The following is a 17,294-nucleotide window of genomic DNA, read 5'->3' as shown; positions in this document are numbered from 1 at the left end:
TAACGTCTTTTGGTATGACGCGGCCGGGGATCGAACCCCGGACCTTCCGCTCTCCAGGCGGATGCTCTACCACTAGACCACGGAGGCGGTCTCCATAAGAGTGAGTGAGCTGGGATAAAGGCCCCGATAAACAGAATTTCAGAAATATCAGGGCGTGTCAGATTGGTGTGGGAGGAAAGAAAGATGTAATGCAAATCTTACAGTTTTTCACTTTGGTGAAACCCTGGAGCATGGGTATGGTGTGGACAAACCTAGAAACCTAATCATGATGAACGGGGTTCAAACCCAAGATCATGGGTTTCTGTCACGCCTTATGGAAGGAACTTAAAGACGTCAAAATTGGCTCGACACAGGCTATTTCAATAGTGCATGAAGTTGACCAACCCGGTATCGCTCCAAACCAGGCCACTGAGGCATTGTTGAATTGAGTCTGGGTCAATTGACCATTGAAAGAGACTTTGGCCCGGGTGTTTTTAAAACCTTAATAGTTAATCTCAATGCTAACAATGGAGAGACTGCAAAACTTATCTACGATCTTTGTAAAATCAACATCTTCTCACCACAAGGAAGGGAATAATCTGCAGCTGCTTCTGCTTCTTGAAAATGACTCTGAAAATATTTCTCAAAATGGTGAAGACATAAGGCGCTGTGATAAGGATTAACATTGACCAAATCCACGCTACTTTGACAGTCACGTCCTCTGCTACCCCTGACAGGGCGCCTCCCCTGGCGACGTGGTGGGAGTTCATGTTGTAGGCAATGAGGAGGAAGCAGAGCTTGGTGAATGTCCCAGTACCCAGGACAAAGAGGAAAATAATACCGCATAATGTGACTCGGACACCCACATGCACGCGGTTCCAGAAACGGAGATTGCGTACATGTTCTTCCTTCCGGGGCACTACCCTGAACACATCCCAGTTCATCTGAGACCTGCAAAATAAGGGCATTAAAGATAAAAGTAAAATCAGCCTGTTTAAATCTTTGAAATCTGCATACTTGCACATATCATTACATGTATGTCACTTAAATTGACAGAAGAAGTTTGTATCTAGTGTTTCTCATAACAACCAAGTTATGATCTGAAGAAGGTAAAAGTACTGTGTTTTCAATGTAGGTTACCTGCAGATTTAATTGGGAAGAATTGTAACCGCGCTAATTTGAATTTGGAACCAAGCACGTCTACCATGACTAAAAATAACGGAAACTCTTTAGTTTTAGCAACTATACTGAACAGCATTGAAGTGAATGAGTAATATACGACGTTCTGGACGAAGCAGGAAGAACAGCTCGTCAAAACACATTCCTAATTTTTTTGTGAGCGTTCACATGATGGAAAACGTGTTGCTGTCAATGGCGGAAATACCAGATATTGACTTTTCATTTTAACCCTATGTGTCTTCCTTAGACTGATGACGTAATTGTAATTACTGTGTTGTATTCCTGTTTCCTTTGTCGTCTTTCTTAATAATCCGTCTATGTCGGTCATTGCTAAAGTTGTTTTTGTAATATTTCAAGATTTATTGCTGGTGCGTTTTCAATGCTGTTCAGTATATATTGTGTTCAGCGGCATCGGTTGGGGTCAATGTTTTAAGTTGTTTTTTTTATCAGAATTTACCAAAAGCAGCCTTTCAACAAAATATGGCACTCTACAAGCTCCATCAATTTGATATACCGTTATATTTGACTTGAACTTATGACAGACACTGAAGCATCTAACACGGCAACTTGGTAAGCTAACATGGGTATAATTAGCGTCATCCCTAAAGAAAGCTTAGCAAGCTTTGCAAAGCTTTCGTTCTACACTATTATGACGTCATAGCGCTCATTGTGAGGCAAAATACATAACGTCACAGTCGTATATAGAAAGCGCCAAATAGCAAGCTCTGTAGTCCCACAAACATGAAATACATTCACTTTTTAGATTTCTATCGTGTTTTCTGCACGTCCTTTGAACATTGTAGCAACCGCAACATTGTATTTTGTAGCCTATAACTATACATATCATTATTGAATTATGCCTACTGACAATGACTGTAAAAAAGTACTATTCTAAAGTATGTTTATCCCAATCTTACAATTCAAAATATGTAGCCATAATCTATCGACTGAAACCGGTCGTTGGAATAATGTAAAGAAAGAAGATCATGTATATGAACTGTGCAACTCTCTTTTGCAGTTGCAGACGAATTTCATAATTTGTGTAGGTGCCAGGCCCTGTCAAAACATAGACTTGTATACTTACCAATTGCTTACCAGGGTAAAAGGTCTAATTTGTATACATTTAAGGGGTTTTGTCCAGACAAAACGCTGGAGATCTTAAGAACCTGTCGAGATTTATCGATTAAATATTTAAAGTAGTACGAAAACACAAGACAGAAAATGTATAGATATATCCATGCATGACATACTGTCATCTTGTCAAACACTAATACTTTATGTATACATGCTTGTCTTTCTCTTTTGTACCAGCGACGGTGTTTTGGGGAGAATACACTGTTTCTGTTTCTAAAAAGCTTAGTTTCCGCGATGGTGCGACCGTCGAATGGGATGTTTTGAGAGGGGGTCTATTGTGATTTCATGACCTCTGTAATTGACCAATCAAATTCGAATATTTTCAAATTCATGGTAGAATGTGTCTTAAATCATGGCTCCTTTGTCTTTGACCGAGCATATACCAACTGAATTGTTAGTAAACACACAACAAATTTTTCCTCTATCATTTACGTCTATGAACAGTTTCACGAAAGACGCATGTCGCCAGCGGGATTCGAACGAAAGAATAAGAACGAAAAGCTCAGCGAACACAGTTCACGTGCATCTCTTAGTATCGACCCACACAGTGTTAGCACAGTTAAGGATTGAACTCTTCCAAGCCATGAACCCCAACTAACAATTTCACCGATTAGGCCTCGTGCACTAGCCTATACATAATTTGAAATTGTGAGAAATTCTGTGAGATCCGGTATATTTGCAGGAAGGCTGCATGTACAAATGTCCGAGTCCAATGTGTTTCGAGAGCCACAACTTACGTCCGACGATCCTCCTCCTCGAGGTCATCCTGGCTGACTCGGTCCTCCTCTCGCTCCTCCGCATCTTCATCAAACATATCATCCAGTCCCTGGTTACTCTCATCGTACGTGTTGTCGCTGTCACAATATGAACGGTTATCGACCCCTTGGCCCGGGACATCCCCGTTCGGCAGATATGGTGCTCGGAACATCGTTAGTTCAGATGATATCTCTAGAAAAAAACAGTGTTTATTATACAACACAGTGTGTGGCTCCATAGTCACAAACTGAAATGACACAGTACAAATTAATGGCAGCCAAAAACGAATTGAAATCTCTAAAAAGTCGGTTTAATTGTTTCTTGTTAATGGTCGTGGTCAGCAATTTTCTTGTACTCACGAGGACCTATAATGAACTTTAGACAAAAAATGGAAATGGTGTTTAACGTCGGGTCCCAGATTACTGCACTTGTATAGCGACTTGTGTGTGTGTGGCTGCCTGTACAAGTCCGAACTCATACCGATCATCCACTGGGATGCCATGCCGCAGTTTAACATGAATACCCCACTGAGACACAGTATACTGACTCCGAACCGACCAGTACATTAATGCCGAGCGCCAGACAAGGTAACAACAAGTACCATCTTTCAACGTCTTTTGGCATGAAGCGGCCGGGGATCCAACCCCGGACCTTCCGCTCTCCGGGCGAACGCTCTACCACTAGACCACGGAGGCGGTGAATTAAAGAATAACATACAAAATACAATTATCATACCTTTATGTCAGAATGATGAGATCTGATTGGTTCAAGTGATCTTGATAAAATAGTTTTTATCCGGCCTGAGCGGGAAATTATTTTCTCAGTGGGAGAATTAATATAAATACTCAGCCACGAGCAAGTCAGTCCGCAGGTGGATTTGTGAGGCAGAATAAATCCCTTTTATCCTTTGAAACAGATAGCCGCACGCTCCGGTCCGTGGTATAATACCTAACGCGGGACGTATGAAACCCCATGTACCTCGAATGGTTCTGCTACAACTTATATTGACGAAAGAACATACCAATTAACAATAGTTCTGCACACTATATATGATCAAGACAAAATTTAGCATGTCTTCCCATAGGTCAATACTATAAATGTAATATTCACAGAAAGTGCACGGACTTTGCTCTCAATTTGAACAATAATTCAAAATGATACATTGTTTTGGGACTTGCTGATCAACTGCTAGATTAATATTGGTGTTAGATATGGTATAAATGTCCAAACACAACCCTAAAGCACCGTGATCATTATATAGTAAAGGTTAAAAACAAGAAGAGGTATAAATGTTCAAATCGAACCCTGGTGATTCCGACTTGGAGACAAATCAAGACATTCAGAGAATGACGAACATTAAACAATCATTTTAACATGCATTATAACAGTCCTTAAACACCGTGATGATTGTATGATTTAGTTTTAAACAATACACATTCCTAGAGCACCGTGATGCTTTATTTTTTTTTATTAAACAACACACACTGTGTTGATTGTGTAAGTATTAAACACACGCCCCATAAGCACCTTGTTGATTTCGTGAGTATTTAACAACACACACTCCTTAAGCACCTTGTTGATTGTGTAAGTATTTAACATTACACACTCCTTCAGTACCTTGGTGGTTGCATGCTATAAGAATTTAACAACACACATTGCTTAAGTACCTTGGTGGTTGCATACTATAAGTATTTAACAACACACGCTCCTTAAGTACCTTGGTGGTTGCATACTATAAGTATTTAACAACACACACTCGTTAAGTACCTTGGTGGTTGCATACTATAAGTATTTAACAACACACACGCCTTAAGTACCTTGGTGGTTGCATACTATAAGTATTTAACAACACACACTCCTTAAGTACCTTGGTGGTTGCATACTATAAGTATTTAACAACACACACACCTTAAGTACCTTGGTGATTGCATACTATAAGTATTTAACAACACACACTCCTTAAGTACCTTGGTGGTTGCATACTATAAGTATTTAACAACACACACACCTTAAGTACCTTGGTGGTTGCATACTTTAAGGTTTTAACAGCACACATTCCTTAAGTACCTTGGTGGTTGCATACTATAAGTATTAAACAACACACACTCCTTAAGTACCTTGGTGGTTGCATACTTTAAGGTTTTAACAGCACACATTCCTTAAGTACCTTGGTGGTTGCATACTATAAGTATTAAACAACACACACAAATAAGTACCTTGGTGGTTGCATACTTTAAGGTTTTAACAGCACACATTCCTTAAGTACCTTGGTGGTTGCATACTATAAGTATTAAACAACACACACTCCTTAAGTACCTTGGTGGTTGCATACTATAAGTATTAAACAACACACACTCCTCATGTACCTTGGTGGTTGCATACTATAAGTATTTAACAACACACACTCCTTAAGTACCTTGGTGGTTGCATACTATAAGGTTTTAACAACACACACACCTTAAGTACCTTGGTGGTTGCATACTATAAGTATGTAACAACACACACACCTTAAGTACCTTGGTGGTTGCATGTTATAAGTATTAAACAACACACACTCCTTAAGTACCTTGGTGGTTGCATACTATAAGTATTAAACAACACACATTCCTTAAGTACCTTGGTGGTTGCATAGTATTAAACAACACTCCTTAAAGGGCAAGTAAAGTGGAACAATTATTTTGAAATCACTTCATACGAGGCAGAAGATTCCGTTAGCAGTCTGAAACTCGGCAAGGCTCCCGGGGAGTACGAAATACTACCTGATTTGAGAACATGGAAACAATGATTTGAATTTGGAATGTCAAACTGGTTCCTGGTCTAATTATTTGACTATTGATAATATGTACAATTTACGTTCATTGCCCTCGAACTGTATATAACAAACTGGATAGTGGCATTATGCTTTCATTAATTTCAAGAAAGCCTTCGATTTGGTGGATACAAATAGTTATTGTACCTACATGTACATATTCTTGTAAAGAACCGAGACCGGTGTTTCCGAGACCTTCGGGCTTTCCTCCTACATTAGGCTGCCACGCCGTGATATAACTGGAATAATGTAAAAAGCGGCGTTAAACCAAACTCACTCACCTCATGATAAATAATACACCTGTTTGTCGGTCTGTCTGATATGCCCCTCGTGTCAGGATGGACTGGTGACGTGAAGTAGATGAGCTGTCAATCTATCGTGTTTCCAGATAGCACGTTATCATACTTCCTTGATGGTACTGATGTGCCTGGCATGACTTATACAACTTACGTTTGTACAAGTAAGGTGCACGAATACACCCCAGCGGTCAGTGGATTGGGTCTGTCCGAGATATAGAATGCTACAGAGTAGATATCATTGTAGGTTACATGCAGATAAAAGGGACAGGTAGACAAGATTAAAATATACTCTTCAAAAAAAGAAACTTGACACTGACTTTCAAAATGTAATATAATGCCATTGTTTCAAAATGGGACACAGAAACCATAATTGAAACACTGTTTGAAGATCAATGTACACAATGTTCAAAACATTAATCGTGTCACCTAGACAGACACACGTACACGATACAGTTAATGTCACAGGGGTACAGAAAATGTCAGTATCGGTTGTGCCCACCACGTGCATCAATCACCGCTTGACACCGACGACCCATAGATGCAATCAAGTTGTCAATAACACGCTATGGATGTGCAGCCATTCATGCTGAAGTGCATCAAGAAGCGCCGGAAGTGTTTGGGGCGGTGGATTCCTTCTGCGAACGCGTCGATCCAACTCGTCCCACAGATGCTCAATCGGGGACAAATCTGGTGACCGGGCAGGCCAAGATAATGTCTGGATGTTGTTGTGCTGCAAGAAGTCCTGAAAAACACGTTCAATATGCGGTCGAGCGTTGTCCTGCTGGAACTGTCCGCCATGAACGTTGAAGTGAGGAAGAACGTAAGGCTGTAGGATCAAGTCTCTGTAACGCACACCTGTCAATGCACCTGCCACATGCACGAGAGGCGACCTACCACCGTGATGAATTCCGGCCAATACCATGACACTCCCGCCGCCAAATGGGACAACCTGCTGCACACAGTTGGGGCGTAACGTTCACCCCGACGCGCCCATCAGCACGTGTGAGTAGGAAACGGTACTCGTCAGTAAACAGTACATTTCTCCATCTAACGAGATGACGTGGGGTCAATACATGAGGTCGAAAAGGTCTTCGTGCAAAAAGTCCAGCCTCCCTCAGTCTGTTGCGTACCGTTTGATCTGATATTCTGCGTACCCCAGGGATCTGTGTGGTTGTAGACGTGGCTGTGGTAGTGCGGTCTCGGGAGTGTCGCAGCCGGATGTAATGATCTTGTGCTTGGGTTGTCACCCTTGGTCTTTCTGACCTTGGTCTGTCGTCAACTCTGTTGGTGTTGTTTTATCGGGTCCACAGTGCGGAGATTGTCTGTCTGGATACGCCAAAGTGCCTGGCCACTTCTTGCTGAGTTGCTCCAGCTTGTAATCTCTCAATGGCGTTGTTCCGTTGAGCTGCATTCAGTCTTGGCATTCTGTCACCACCTCTACTGCCGTTATAAGGACTGTATGAACAGCCGTTGATGGGGAGTTTTATACCCATTCAGCAGGGGCGACTGCATGCCTAAATGCAGGATCCTGTGCTGCACCTCTTTTACAGGCGGTTGCGTTTGGATGAAGCTGTAAAATTGATCCCCAAATGCTACGTTTATGTACTTTGCATGTGTTTTCGCGAATTATAGACACATCATCTTTCTGTTTGACTTATTTGGTTCTCATTTAATGTAATTATTTTAGATATTTGGCAAAAAGTGGTTTTACATCTATGTCAAGTTTCTTTTTTTGAAGAGTATACATACATTTGAGTGAACGCCCCGTGTTTGTGATCTACATGATGGCAACAATACATGATATATACTGACCCGTGAAGATCCAGGGTAGAATAGGTCTTTCGTAACCCACACGTGTCGTAAGAGGCGACTAAAGGGATCGGGTGGTCAGACTCGCTGACTTGGTTGATGCATGTCATCGTATCCTTATTGCATGGGTTGATGCTCATGATGTCAATCACTAGATCGTCTGGTTCAGACTGATGGAATATTTCTGAGTGCGACGTTGAACAACAAACAAACAAACAAATCTTATATACTGTTCTAATTGGTAACATGTATGTTTAAAGAGGGAACCCTGATGAATGTTGGTGACTGTCCAGTACGTGTGATACATGGGTTCTCTAGCAAGGATTATAGTTTGACCTTTGGCTGTAGGTGAAGTCTTTCATTACAGTAATTACTATTCGAACATGACACGATGGACTGCATACACATCATGACTCACTTCAGTAAAGATAAACTCACCTTCAGCTCCACCACTTGTTATACTGTGCCCTTTATCTGTGATAACTGAATGATTCATTTGATAAGCTGTATCTAAATATTTAACGTAGCAGTTTTTGTAGTCAGTCATGATTTGAAAATGCGTGTACTTTGAAACGGGATTACCCAAAAGAAATTGCAAATGCTGCTTAAACTTAGTGATGATCCATCACAATGACCACATCTTCCGATATTATACTGATTACATACATTTGTAAAATATGTACGCGCACTGCACATCTTATTCAATTATATAAAAAAAACAAAAAAACATTCGTCTGTAATGTAAATGTATTGAAATCCATCAGTTTTGTCAGTTATTGACCAGAAACCAGTTGACTTGAATCATCATCTTATGTATTGAACATTTGCCGATTTTGCAGGTTTTCGTAACGAAAACTTATCTTGATGCCTGTCAAAATGTGTCATCTGAGTGAACTTGATTCTATACTTGAGCTATACAACACTGTCTCCATCATCTAAAACACACCCTAGCTATAAAATGAGTGGGTTGAACACGACGTCTCCGCAGCAATCATCTATGTCGACAGTTTAGAATGCACCTTCAGGCTGTCTTAGACATTGTACCATGTGACCAGACACTGATTGACTATCGAACTTGTTGTGGTAAAATCGCCAAACGTGCATCTATCAATGCCATCTCTAATCTGAGACCATAGATTTGAACTGATTATAATTCAAGATGAGTTATATGTCTGAGTTACATGAGGGACTATTTTCACATCGACATAAACGGATTCACATATCTTGATGTTACCTGGCCCCATATAAGTAATTAAGCCATAAACAGTAAACTATTGTTATAACGAACACGCTTATAACGAACTAACTTTTTAGTCCCGACTAATTGCTGTAGTTATACTGTATATATGCTTATAACGAATTATGGTTATAACGAACTAAAATTAGTAGTCCCTGTGAGTTCGTTATAACCATAGTTTACTGTATCTCAATAAGAATCAGTTCATGTGTGCGGGACATTGGGGGAACATTGACAACAAACGCTGAGTTAAGAAATTATATTCATAATCTACAAACTTTAACCCATTTGATACTTTTTTATTAACGAATGTATGCACGAGAAATATTCTTATGTGCAAGGCCATTGTCCTATGGACTAGTCGGAATGCAAGGACACAGAGTGTGACAGACGGATATTTTACCGTAACATTTCATTTCTGAGAGAGCACTAGCATTATGTGGGGGCACGGGTGGCCTAGTGGTCTAAGGCGCCGCGATTCGCTGTGCAGAGTTGCGTCCCTTGGAAACGCCAGTAACCTATGATTTTTGGTTCGATTCCGGGTGGCCCCGATTATGTTTCTAGGTTTGTCAGCACCATATCCGTGCTCGCGGGTTTCACCGAAGTGGTAAGCGCCCGAGACCTGCATCACTTCGGGCTTTTCTCCCACATTAGGCTGACATGCCGTGATATAACTTGAATAATGTTAAAAGGGGCGTTAAACCAAACTCACTCACCTCATGATAAATAATACACCAATTTGATGGTCTGGTGACGTGAAGTAGATGAGCTGTCAATCTACCGTGTTTCAAGATAGCACGTTATCATATTTCCTTGATGGTACTGATGTGCCTGTCAAAAGCGGCATTAAACACAACTCACTCACTCACTCACTAACATTATGTACACATCATTTCTTCTCTGTCTATCTAACAAACGACAAACGTGCATCGCTGAACTTATTATTTGTGTACTGATGTCACCGTTTGTATTTGAAATAGAAATGTTTTGGCAAGATAAAATATCTTTCTGTTTGGAATGTTGATATATATAAGCCTCTATTTCTAGAACCTATTGTACGATGATAGTTTTGGTAGAATTCAGCGGAATCATAATATCTTACTAACGGTTGCATCAGCCAGTATATGTTTCACTGATGGACAACGGTTCAGTGCAGACTTGACCTTTCCGCTTCTCACCATGGATATACATGTACATGTACATGTTCGTATCCATCGAGGGGCGTGGTCATCGCAACTTGCGGGTTAGTGAAGGGGAGGCAAATTGAAAAAGACCGCCCATTAATACAGGATGAAGTCCGAGGTCGCTGTTGCTTTTTGTCGGGTACATAAAAAAACAGATATTGGGGAACGTTTAGAATTCAGCACCACGCCTTGTCGTAAGGAGAATCGCTGGCGTAGGTCACATGTCATTAAGAGAAGGAACCAGAATGGAATCTACAGTGAGACGGCCACAAATTTTAAGACACAGTAGGTTGATCACAATTCTACTATGACACTGAAAATTGCTTGATTATGATTGGTTAATGAGGAAATACCACTCAATGAAGCCTTTTCACACACATTTTGCGTATGAACACATCGATAACCTACATATCGATCCAGACAATCCTGTGGGCCGATAACCCTAAGAAACGTAGAGTGTATATCGATGTGATGTGTTTAGTGATGATTTTGATATCCTAACGGGTTTGGTGATGAGATGACAAACCTAACGAACAAATACGCAAATGATAGCGTTCATAAAACGTTTCGGGACAAATTCGTATTTTTCTTATTGAAACAGACGATTTTAACAGCAAAATATAACATTCGAAAAATGTGAAACAAAAATTTGTTCACAACAATATATTGTTAAAAAAAATTATGACGAATATTCAACGTCATATTGGTCAAACACTATTTAAGCCCCCATTCAACTTGGGCTAGTAGTTTGCTAGCGCGAACAATGTCTTTCTGGGGATACTTCGAATGTTTTTTGTTTAAACTGGTATTGATGTAGTGACTCACTGAGACTGTTGCGGAGAGGGATTTGGTGAACATATGAAAGACTGATCAACAAATGATTTAGTTAGCCTTTACAAGAAGATTTGGCATTCGATGCCTGTATTTGATTTTGTTATTGTTATGTTTTTTTGCACCGCACTCATCATATGTGTCAGCTATATGACGGTGATCTGTAAATAGTCGAGTTTTGAGTATTAAACTGCTTTTGAGTATTACACCTTTATAAATAAAACTTTTAGATTACATTATTCATCCGACAGTGCTTCTATTCTATCATTTTCTTTGTTTTATCGACCCATGACCTCTTTTGCGTAATTTCACTTATCTGATCTCATTTGATAAAGCTTAACATCGTCAATGTGAGCTGACGTTACAGCACCCCCGTCCGTCCCGTCACAAACAAAAGGGGTTTCATCTTGGAAAAATACCTATTTCAATCTCTTCTTTTCAAAACTTTTTTTCTTTTTATGACTTTTAAGTCTCCTGAACATTATTTACACATGTACATGTATCTTCACAATAAAAGTGGGTTTTGAAGTTCTGTTTTTATTTAACTTTAATGGACAATCAATCAAAAAGTGAGTCGTAATTTTCATTTCACACATTAAAAGTATTATCTGTCGTAGTTGTTATTCAATATACAAATGTGTTTTCAAACATTTGAATATTCTTTTAGAGAGTATAGACGAGGTGTGACTTTTCAAATAGTTTCTTTAATGGTGAGCACAGTGCAATACAAAAAAGCATCTTTGCTTCCAGTTTTGTTCATTACGGCGATGTCGCCGAAGTCTCTTTTCTTGTCTGTTTCTTTCCCTCTGAAGTCTTTGTCCTCATATGACTTTTCCTGTGATGTCTGTGTCATTGTCTCTTTCTTTCCCTATGAAATCTTTGCCCTAGTATGACTTTCCTAGTGATGTCGGTGTCCTTGTCTTTCCCTCTCCAACTGATGTCTTTGACTTTGTCTCTGTCTTTCCTCTTAAGTATCTGTCCGTATTTTTGTCTTCCCCGCTGAAGTCTCAGGCATTGTCTCGGTCTTTCCTTGTGAAGTCTTTGTCCTAGATACGGTCGTTCCCACCGCTGTCCTTGTCGTTGTTTCCCACTTTAGTAGCTGTCCCCGTATGTCGTTCCGACTGGTGTCAATGTCCTTGTTTCAATCATTGCCATTGTCGTCTCTTTGTCTTCGTCTTCGTCTCTGTATTTTCCACTGAAGCATCGCATTGTGTCTCTATGTCCTTGACTCTTTCGTTCCAACTGATGTCTCTCGGTTTTCGTGTATCTCCTCCCATCCGAAATATCTGTCCTCGTGTCGATCTGTCACTATCTGTCTTTGCCTCTACCTAAATATTAGAAGTATTTTGTCGTGTCTTTCCTTCTGAAATAGCTGTCCTTTTCTCTGTATTTCACACTGAAATGTCTCTCTTTCCAACCGAAATTTATGTCCTCGTGTCTATCTGTCTCACCATCCTCTTTGTCCTTGCCACTACCTAACTATCAGCAGTATTTTGACGTGTCCTTCACACTGAAGTCTCTGTCCTTGTCTGTATTTCACACTGATATCTCTGTCCTCGTGTCTAACTGCCTCACTAAATTCTCTTTCCTTATCTCTATCGAAATTTCAGCAGTATCTTTTCTTGTCTTTCCTTCTGAAGTCTGCGTCCTTGTCTGTATTTCACTCTGTCCTCGCGTCTATCTGTCTCGCCATCTGTCTCTGTCCTTGCCACTACCTAAATATCAGCAGTATTTTGACGTGTCCTTCACACTGAAGTCTCTGTCCTTGTCTGTATTTCACACTGATATCTCTGTCCTCGTGTCTAACTGCCTCACTAAATTCTCTTTCCTTATCTCTATCGAAATTTCAGCAGTATCTTTTCTTGTCTTTCCTTCTGAAGTCTGCGTCCTTGTCTGTATTTCACTCTGTCCTCGCGTCTATCTGTCTCGCCATCTGTCTCTGTCCTTGCCACTACCTAAATATCAGCAGTATTTTGACGTGTCCTTCACACTGAAGTCTCTGTCCTTGTCTGTATTTCACACTGATATCTCTGTCCTCGTGTCTAACTGCCTCACTAAATTCTCTTTCCTTATCTCTATCGAAATTTCAGCAGTATCTTTTCTTGTCTTTCCTTCTGAAGTCTGCGTCCTTGTCTGTATTTCACTCTGTCCTCGCGTCTATCTGTCTCGCCATCTGTCTCTGTCCTTGCCACTACCTAAATATCAGCAGTATTTTGACATGTCCTTCACACTGAAGTCTCTGTCCTTGTCTGTATTTCCCCCTGTCCTCGCGTCTATCTGTCTCACGAAAGTCTCTGCCCCTATCACTACGCAAATATCAGCAGTATCTTTTCTTGTCTTTCCCTCTAAGGTCTCTGTCCTTGCCTTTGTTTTTCCCATTGAAATCTCACGTTTAGTTGTATAATAACATGACCGGATTACAATGTATGACAGTTAATGTTATGACCACCACAGATCTTATTGGACGACAAGGGTAGTGCGGGAAATTTAAAAGCTGGTGTGGTTTTTTTTTATAAGTAGCGCGTAATACAGCCACGAATTGTCAAACAAACGTTGTCGGCGACCTATGACGTTGACGCACACGCCCCCTATCATGTCCCAGACGTGTTCAATTGGGAATGGTCTTGACTCATTGATGACCATTGAATTCCATGGATGTTGTGCGGCTGGAGGTGAGTATTGGCGGTTCGTACACGGTGAGCACGGGCGTTTTCGTCTTGAAAAAACGTCGACCCACACGCCTTGCAAACGGGACAACAAAGGGTGGTCAGTATGTTGTCCAGTGACGCTTCCTCAGAGCCCTCAGTCACAGTGATGTCACCCCACAACGTAACCGATCCAACGCGAAATCTGTCTTGAGGTCTCAGGTTGACGTTGGTTTGACGTTCATATCGACGTCGCCACACACGACTACGCCTATCACGGAAGTGTAAGGCGAACCGGGACTCATCCATCTTCCCGAGGCAAGTGAGTTAACTGACTATAAAAGTCCAGTTTCCACCCTTGCCGAACTAGGCTGGTATTATGGAGTTACATTTTGGCTGGATTAACGAGTCTATGCATAGTCCTATCAAAATCGCGCAACGAAATCGAAATCCGGTTCGTAATCTGTCGTGCAGATTTTGGTCGATTGCAGGATTTGCATAGCATGTGCCCCGCCAACTCGTTGTCAACAGATATTTTCCAAATCTTTTCAAGTTTTTAATCAAGGTGCTCACGTGATTTGATGCACTTCGCGATGTAAGACCCGTTTTCTCATAATATAGATCTTGATTATCAATCAGATCGCCTTAACTGGGCGCCGCCATTTTGTTTGAAGCATATGCAAGTGATACGAGAGGTGGAATCTGATTGGTCCATAGGAGAGGCATAGAAGGGACTCAACTCGTAACAGCCACTGGTGACGCTACGATCGAGTCCAGGAATTCCAGCCTGGTTCGGCAAGGTGGAAAACTGGACTTTTAAAGACAGTTAACTCCCTTGCCTCGGGAAGATGGGACTCATCTGAAAACATGACATAAGTCCACCGACGATTACCAAAGTTTCGAAGTTGCGTACACCATTGACGACTGTTGAGAATATTACGATTTGTAAGGGGCGGCACAAAACGTGGACGTCGGGCATGGAGATGAACTGCATGGAAATCGATCCTGTACTCTTGTCGTTGACCTGTGACGGCCTGAACGGGATCGATCGTTAACATTTTGGGTTTCATGGTACCTTTAGTCTGGTTGTCTGCTAATCACAGACTGTGAATCATTGAACGATGTATCAATGCACGCCGACTTCTGCCATTCCCATGTTAAGAGTCCATAGACGCTACACGAGTTCATACACAAACAATGAATGAAACCAAGAAAATTCCAACTGAATGATAAGCAGAATCAATAAGCTTGACACACATAATAATCCACAGATATTAATAGGCCTTCCTTGAAAGAGTCAAAATCAGGAATGGCACTCTACGCACGTGCCTGACGCTACTGCGTGAGGCACATGCAAACTATCGGCTGTGTTTTGGTGTTAAGTTTTACAGACATAAACGTCCTTGCATAGGATGTTTGTCGTCAACCTATATCTTTGTTTTAGTACTTCGTATTAACATTTGTATTTCCTGATCCCCTACTTTTTAAGAGACTTGTAACCATACACTGACAAATAATTCGTGACATATTTTCCTGCAATATGCAATGGCGACTCACACAGTATAAAGTTAAATGAGTTTGGATTTATTTTCCGAATATTTCCTACAAAAGCCTTTACAAACTATGTGATATTTATCCGGAGTGATTGAGCTGGGTTTTACGCCGTTTTTATCAATATTCCAGAAATATCACATTCCGGAATACACGTAACAGGCCTCACGCAATATACGAGTTCCGCATCTACAGTCGTAGTTTCTCATTACGTATTCTCGATTGAAACCTAAACAGATGTACCAATCCTTATAAGATAATATTTATCTCCGTATTTGTATTCTTCACACATTTATTTGACTGATGTCTGTGGCCTTATCTCTCCCTCTCCCACTGATGTCCTTTCATACTTTCTGCAGTAAATGGCTGGCGATCTATAGACTCGTGATACGCACAAGCTGTTTGTAAATGTTCAACAAGATGCAAAAGAAAATGAGTTTGGCAGTACCAGACAATGACATAAGACTTTGACCATCACCCTTGATAGTCCTTAGCACTGTGGTCACTATTCTTACCCTAAAGTTTGTAAAGTGGAGCGGACGTCTTCCCAGCTCGAGGTCTCTGTAGCTGCGTTGTCTAATCTGTGACACCATCCAGAACAGAGTGGCTGTTATAGCGACCGGTCTCAACCGTGGCTGACAATACCTCAGTCACAACGTGGACTTTTGTCCAGATAACCACAGCGTTTTATCCTCCTGAAGTGGTCACGAAGCACTACACTGATAACCACATTGTTACTCCCCTACTTACTCTAATGTTCCCAGATGACTGTATACCAGTCACGCAATGCATTTAGACACGTACGTGCATTACACCAGTCAATGTCTGAATATGCGGTATGACTATATTAAGACAGACACATGTTTATCTTATCAAAGTTATGTAATCACTTAGCTGAAATGTATGCCTGCTGTTAGTGTTTTTCTTGATAATAGGCAAATAATTCGCCTCCTTCCCGACCAAAGTCCTGCTCTTATTTCATGTCTAGAAAACGTAATTGTTATATAGGTATATTTTTCTCAGTTGCCGACTTGCTTTATAGAACCATGGAACACATTAAGATGTGTGTTATATGATGGCTGTAATATTGTGTTAAAGCCATGTTTTCTTGTAGCGACTGTTTAGGCCACAAATCGACTCGGCACTACGGAACCATGGTTACCAGATGTCAAAACCTGTAACCGGATCCCCGCCTATGACGAGACGCCCTACCTCTTCTACAAGATGCTGTATGCATCGTCGTTGGTAATTTAAAATTGAATTTACAAAATGGCCGACCCTTCAAAATGATTTATGAGCCAAAAATATATCCTGTTGACAAGACTTAAATGTCAGCTGACATCAATAATGCATGATTATCTATCAGGCTGTGTACATGAACACTGCATGATTATATATTATATTGCTGACATCACAGATACACCATTATTCATCAAGCCACTGACATCATACTAATAGACAATAAATGTCCACCCTTGCCGAACAAGACTTGCAGTTAGATCCGATATTTGTCGTAGATCTCCTAAAGCCAAGAGATGCAACAGCGAAGGCCAAACTGACTCTATTTCTTAGAGATGGACGGCTACTCGAAAGCATATTAATAGAACAGCCAAAAAAAATAAAAAATTAAAGTACTTAAAATACGAAAATAGAAACCATATCAATACAAAAACAGAAATTCTGTGAATACCAAACTCACAATAGATACGTGTACCATACTCACACACAGGAGTCCCAAAGAGGGACTGGTCAGCCGAAATTGCAAAGGCAGAAGGTGACCTCTTAAACACTTAAAGCAACAACAACAACGAACTAGGCAGGCAATTCCGAGTTCGTCTGCTTCGGCTGGACTAACGAGTCTATGCATAGTCCATTCAAAAT

General features: G+C 40.8%; 1 protein-coding gene across 2 annotated transcripts in view; it reads right to left on the bottom strand.

Annotated features, from left to right (window-relative positions):
- Positions 1-16,057, bottom strand: part of LOC139477017 (chitin synthase chs-1-like) — a 33,865-nt gene extending 17,808 nt beyond the window's left edge. Inside the window, exons 1-3 of one of the 2 annotated variants that reach the window (XM_071259576.1) lie at positions 15,929-16,057; positions 3,030-3,240; positions 561-930 (exon numbers count right to left, since the gene is read on the bottom strand). In XM_071259576.1, the coding sequence (XP_071115677.1) occupies positions 561-930; positions 3,030-3,220 (561 nt within the window). In that variant the 5' untranslated portion in view covers positions 3,221-3,240; positions 15,929-16,057. Of the gene's footprint in view, positions 1-560; positions 931-3,029; positions 3,241-6,008; positions 6,024-15,928 lie in introns of those variants that run through there. The other variant, XM_071259577.1, reaches the window with a different exon arrangement.
- Positions 16,058-17,294: the final 1,237 nt, after the last annotated feature.

This window comes from Haliotis cracherodii, unplaced genomic scaffold (genome assembly GCF_022045235.1).
Source record: "Haliotis cracherodii isolate W230 unplaced genomic scaffold, xgHalCrac1.p SCAF_30, whole genome shotgun sequence".
Lineage (NCBI taxonomy): Eukaryota > Metazoa > Mollusca > Gastropoda > Lepetellida > Haliotidae > Haliotis > Haliotis cracherodii.
This window is presented reverse-complemented; position numbering and strand designations above follow the sequence as displayed.